The sequence below is a fragment of the Poromitra crassiceps genome (genome assembly GCF_964638095.1).
Source record: "Poromitra crassiceps genome assembly, chromosome: 11".
In the NCBI taxonomy this organism is placed as follows: Eukaryota; Metazoa; Chordata; class Actinopteri; order Beryciformes; family Melamphaidae; genus Poromitra; species Poromitra crassiceps.
The window spans coordinates 28,827,807-28,833,794 of record NC_139643.1 but is presented as its reverse complement, the minus strand read 5'-3'; the positions used below and the strand labels follow the sequence as shown (position 1 = coordinate 28,833,794).

The following is a 5,988-nucleotide window of genomic DNA, read 5'->3' as shown; positions in this document are numbered from 1 at the left end:
CAGCATTTTTTCGTCCCCTTATTACACATAATCTAAATTTAGTCAATATTCATCCACATGGAACTAATGCAGTTCTAAGTATATCCTTGCAGGTTCCCCTTGCAGCGGGGGAAAGGACACCATGTTCCTTTAAAACACACACACACACACACACACACACACACCAAGTTTGCCTTTCTTCCAGTGGAGTCTGACAGGAATGAGGTCAGACACACCGATCCTCATTGCACATTATTATTATTATTACCAGTTTTTTTATTCAGCCAATGGGAGGCCGGGGGGCGTGGCTTTTCTGAAAAATCAGGATGGAGACAGCCGCTGATTGGTGCGTATTGCTCGGATGAGGGTATAAAGCGGCGAGGTTCTCGTTGTTGTGTTTACAGTAAGGTTACAGAGCGCTCAGGAAACAGGGAGACTATGAGACAGCGCAGCCGATCCATTCAGCCACATGGTTCTCCAACCGCACAGACAAGCTGCGCTGCAGACAGCAAGGTTCACATAAGAGACTGTCCACAGCGACGCCTTTTCAGCCTTGCAGGGCGAGTTTTCAGCCGCACGGGCAGTTGAAAGTTGCTGCAAACTACAGGTTCGGGATTTGATCTTGTTTGTGTGCGTCTTTTTTCTCTTATGACACTGGAAACGCACTGGAAAAGTTGAACGGCCAGGCGTCTCCAAAACGGACTGAACTGAAAACTGACAGAGACTTGGAGGAACTTTTTTCAAACCTGTATCCAACACTGAGGAAGTAATCTTTTTTTGTGATATTACACGTAGGCTACAGAACTTTGTCCAAATCACAGCATTGACCAGGAGAGGCAGAGCATTTCCAGACAGAGGCATTGGAGGAAAGGATGGTGCAGCACATGAGCCACACCGACGCGCCACACGCTCTTTCCCCCGGCGGGGACTCCACGGACTCGGGAGAGATGGACTTGGAGATGGATGCGTCTCCGACCCCCGAGTCCCCTTCCTCCGGGGAGCGCAGCGACGTGGCGTGGTGCAAAACTCCGACGGGACACATCAAGAGACCCATGAATGCGTTCATGGTGTGGTCTCAGATCGAGCGGAGGAAGATCATGGAGCAGTCCCCGGACATGCACAACGCCGAGATCTCCAAGCGGCTGGGGAAGCGCTGGAAGCTGCTGAAAGACACGGACAAGATACCGTTCATCCGCGAGGCGGAGCGGCTCAGGCTCAAACACATGGCCGACTACCCAGACTACAAGTACCGGCCCAGAAAGAAGGCCAAGTCTGCGAGTGGAACGAGCAAGCAGGCGGAGCGCGGGGAGAAGAGCGGGGAGCGCAGCGCCAAGCCCGGTGTGAAAAGGAGCTCGAAGGGAGGGAGCAGGACGCACAAACAGGCTGGCGTCAAGACGAGCGCCCCGGTGCAGGACTACGCGTCTTCCGGTGACCACCACGCGCTCTTCAAATCCAGGTCAGTGTCCGGGGCCAGGCAGATACCGGAGAAGCGCACCGGAGAGGCAGCGAGGCGCGGCCACATGTTCGGCGGGTCGGGCAGCCTCGAGAGCGGACCTCCCTCCGTGGGAGTACCGGCCAGTCCCGCCTTGAGCAGCTCCGCGGAGTCGTGCAGCGACCCACTCAGCCTGTATGAGGAGCAGAGCCCGGCGGCCAGCGCGTCATCACCGGCGGGCCACAGTGCCGCACGACTCCGGTACGCACGCGCGTCCTCTCCGACGCCGTCTGCCTCCCACTCTTCCTCCTCTGTGTCATCCTCCTCATCGTCAGACGAGGAGTTTGAAGACGAGAGACTCGAGCTAATCCCGAGCCCTGGGTTTGATGGCATGTCACTGGGTGGCATGGGCTTCTCCGACGCGGAGTTGGACCGGGACTTGGACTGGAGTTTCGGGGAGTGCGGGGCAGGGTCTCACTTCGACTTCCCCGACTACTGCACCCCGGAGGTCAGCGAGATGATCTCAGGAGACTGGCTGGAGTCTACCATCTCCAACCTGGTGTTCACCTACTGAAGGAAGCGCGGCGTGACGTCCCCACCCCACGTTTAAAACAGTGTAAAACCCCCCGACAGGCAAGTCAGTGCGTGCGTCCAGACCAGAATATTTCCGCCATTCTTTCACTAAATAAGGGAGAGTGAGAGCAGGAAAGAAATGGTGGCCTGTGTGCGCGTTGAAGCCCGGGTACGCGCAAACCGCTCACAGACTTGGACTGCGCTCGGTGCGTTTGCCGGGAGCGCGCGCAGACGGGGGAAATGCTTAGTTTGCATTTGGACACAGAGGAGGAGTGAATGTAAGCAGAGAGCAGTGAGACACACGGACTTCATCTGAAATATTCAATCCGATGCGCATTGGATGAGGACTGAACATTGAATATTGATGTTACTTTAGGTAGGCAAAAGGGACACTTCTTGGAGAGCTCGATATTGGTTACCTTTTGTTTATGATATAGCCAATTCACATTGACCATCAAGTTGATATTCAGGTGTCGTTTTTTTCCTCCAAACTCGAGATAATTTCAATATCAACACGCATGCCCTCCCGCAAATGGAGGATTTTGTTGTTGTTGTTATGCGTAAAGTGTTCATTGCTGCGTAATTACGCAATTATGTGTGTGACCATAGGACACAATTCACTATCACCAGCTTCTCTTTCAACGGCAGGACTTAAAAAAAAAAAAAAAAAGACTGACTCAAACCTTCAGAAAACCCTTTCTGAACCTTTGTAAACACTCAGTGCACAATTCAGGACCAATATGCTCCACAACGCGCATCCTTTCTGCCTAGTGCTTCAACTTTGTAGTTCCTCTGTGTCAGATGACGTTTTTTTTATATTGATGTATTTATACAGGCCAGACTTTTTTATACTTAGAAGTATTGTTCTCGTACAGGTCTTGTTTGTGTGTATGTGTGTGTGTGTGTGTGCGTATGTGTGTGTGTGTGTGTGTGTGTGCGTGTGTGCACATACACTTGTCTGTATCCAGCGCGGAAGGGCTAGAAGTGTATCTTATTTAAAATGTCGACTTCTCTCACTTTTCGGAGATTTGAGTGTGTCCTGATTTTCTACCTGTATTTTTGTACAAAATCTATAGAAGGGTGTCTTTTCCGGCGCGTGGGTAGGCGACAACATTGTTGTTTGGGTCTACATTGGTGTTTAGAACCGCAGAGGGGGGTTTGTTTGGCACAATCTGACCTCACACAGTGTTTACAGTATTTACCCACATGCTTCTTAAGGGCACAGTGACTCCAGATTCACCAGCCAAGTAAACAAAGCGCCACTGATGCTCCACAGTGTGAGTGGCGACTGCGTTGCTCCAGTACACATAGACCTAAAGTATATGAGTGAAAGATCCTAGTGTCACTGTTTGGATAGAGCTAATACCTCTGTGTGCTTTTTTATCAAGATAAGTTTTATTTGAACCACTGGATGGAATTTCACACTCATTCCACTTTGCCTAGACGTGGAGGAGGGAGGGAGACGTATGAAGTGCTTCATCTGTTTATTGCGCAAATTGCATCAAAAAATAGTATTTAACCTTTCTGTACCTGTTGGCTAAGTATAGCAGGCTAATTGTTTTCCTATATTATGGCATGGCAAATAGCATTTGTATTTCAGATTCAGGTATATGTAGCTATAGCTGTTGTGTTTAAGATTTTTAAAAGAATAATAACATGAAGATATTTATGTATACTGACTGTACTATAAGCAAAGATTGTGTGTTTTATGTATGATTATGATCAACGACAGGCACTAGGGCGGCCATCTTTGGACATCCTTATGTTGAAGATGATTGTGGTCCAGGAGTTTCTTTTTCTTTTTATCTTCAGACATCTTTTTCTATCGTCTCTTTCGTTTTTCATTTGTGCAATATGCTGTGTATGATCATGTTGTGTCCAATCATGCCAATATCATTTGATGTTTAGAACTCAAAACCAGCCAATGTTTGGGTCAATCACTGCCTCTCAGACCTCTGTACAGATTGTTGTTTTTATTTTTATTTTTTTGTTGTTTTCTTTTCTTCCAAGAAGGAAATAAAATCAGCTGGAACTGAAAAGTATCAAGTGTGTCTGTGCCTGTGCTTTTGATCTGTGGTTCTCAAAGGGGGGTCCGGGTACCCCAGAAAAAAGGGGAATAATAAACTTTCACTATAGCCTATAATTCCATCCATAATTAACACAATGACAGAATGTATGACTATTTTGCTCAGGGGTTTCATACACTTTCTGCAATAAAAACATCTAAACCGTATAGGAGCCTGGGACAACATCTTATCAAATAGGCGTCCGTGGTCTAATTTGTGTCTGCTGAGTGGTCCTTGATGTGAAAAAGTTTGAACCACTGCTTTTGATCACCTGCATCCTTATAAATCAGAGTGATCAGCTTGCAGCCCTGTGCAGCACAATATGAAGAGATAAGTGCAGTCAGTCAGTCAGTCAGTCAGGCGTATTGAGGCCTCCTTTTGAAAGGTGAAAGCCCACCCTACAAAAGGTGGGTCTTCATTATCACATTCCACAGCTGAACCCCTTACAAAGATCCAATCTGATTGTGGATGTTTGCACTGTGTGTGTGTGTGTGTGTGTGTGTGTGCGTGCGTGCATGTGTGTTTGCTGTAGGTAAGTGTGCAGCTGCTGACTGTGAATCAATAGGCCGCCAGTAAATCAATAGGAGTGGTCTCTCTCTCCCCCTCTCTCGATCCCTCCCCTTTTCTCTCCCTATCTCTCTTTATTCCTCTCTCTCTTTATCTCTCCCTCTCTTCCCCTCTCTCTCTCTCTCTGATTCTACACGTGGAGAAAACGTGGCTGCCATGGAAACACTGTATCCAAGAGAGAGGCTGCAATCCACTGGGGAGTCGCGTGCCGCCGTGTGTGTGTGTGTGTGTGTGTGTGTGCGTTGAGGGATAAGGGACACAGACTGATCCATCGAAGGGGGCGGGGGTGTCAGACATTTCTGCAAGGCATGACTGGAATAAAGGGGGGCGGCGAGGAGGGGGGGTGTTTGTCTGTCCTGGTGGATCGTGCAGGAGACTGCTCCCAAATCCAATTAATTCCTTCTGGATGCATTCATTTGTCTAGTACATCTGATGAGAGAGAGAGGGAGAGAGACCCCCGAGGTACAGTATTTAGTGTGTATCAATTTACGCCCTATTCCACAAGAGACACTGGTAATTATTTCCATCTCTCTCTGTCAGGAGAGCAAGGCGGCAGCTTCCGTTTGACATCTCTGGGTGGGTAATGAGAAAGATAAGGCATGGTCATTACACACACCGTCCCAAAGAGGGGACTCTGGCCCAGATGTCTGCAATATAGCCCGGGGGTTCACGCAGGGAAAGATACTGTGGTGGAAGAGAGAGAGAGAGAGAGAGAGAGAGAGAGAGAGAGAGAGAGAGAGAGGTGAGTCCCCATTTTAGACCCACTGAAAGTCCAATCACCCCCCAGTCTGATGGGTATGAGGAGATACAATGAAAGAGAGATGTGAAGTCCCTCCCTATCTCTCTCTCTTTCTCTCCTCTCTCTCACACACACTGGCACCCATACGTATACACACAAGCGTGAGTGTAAACAGACTCATTCATGTGCGTTAAGAGGGCAAGCTGTACACTTGACCTCCATGGCTGATCTCAATAGCTAATTGGTGTCCTGTGTTAACCTGGATGCAATGTGCTCTGGTAACTGCAGTACGGCCTGTGCTGTATAAACACTACTGTATGTTATTGAAAGGTGTTGCACTGCACTGTCTGTAGCAAGTACTAAACTAGGACATTTTTGGTTTGACTGACTCTTCATGAGATGAATACTGCATAATTAGCACACTATTGCTTTGGTATTTGATAACAAATGAATTTGATTGTTTTTACCCCCCAAAAATGTAGCCTATATCATTGAAAATGTATCTTTTAAATGATAAAGAAAAGTCAGCATCATATTCCTACAATAATATCCGTATCGACTTATCGTCTCCTATGTTATCAATAACATTCTTATAGACAGTGCTTCTCAATAGTGAGTTAATAGCAATTTAA

The 5,988-nt window shown here is 47.7% G+C and overlaps 1 protein-coding gene across 1 annotated transcript; it reads left to right on the top strand.

The window, feature by feature from the left end:
- The first annotated feature begins 399 nt into the window (after positions 1 to 399).
- Positions 400 to 4,026, top strand: sox4a (SRY-box transcription factor 4a). The gene has a single exon (XM_083646704.1). It carries the CDS (start codon positions 852 to 854, stop codon positions 1,983 to 1,985), a length of 1,134 nt encoding a protein of 377 aa, XP_083502830.1. The 5' UTR covers positions 400 to 851; the 3' UTR covers positions 1,986 to 4,026.
- Positions 4,027 to 5,988: the final 1,962 nt, after the last annotated feature.

Bases quoted from the DNA above. Each gene is read 5' to 3' on its own strand.
- sox4a (XM_083646704.1), top strand. From the start codon at position 852: ATGGTGCAGCACATGAGCCACACCGACGCGCCACACGCTCTTTCCCCC.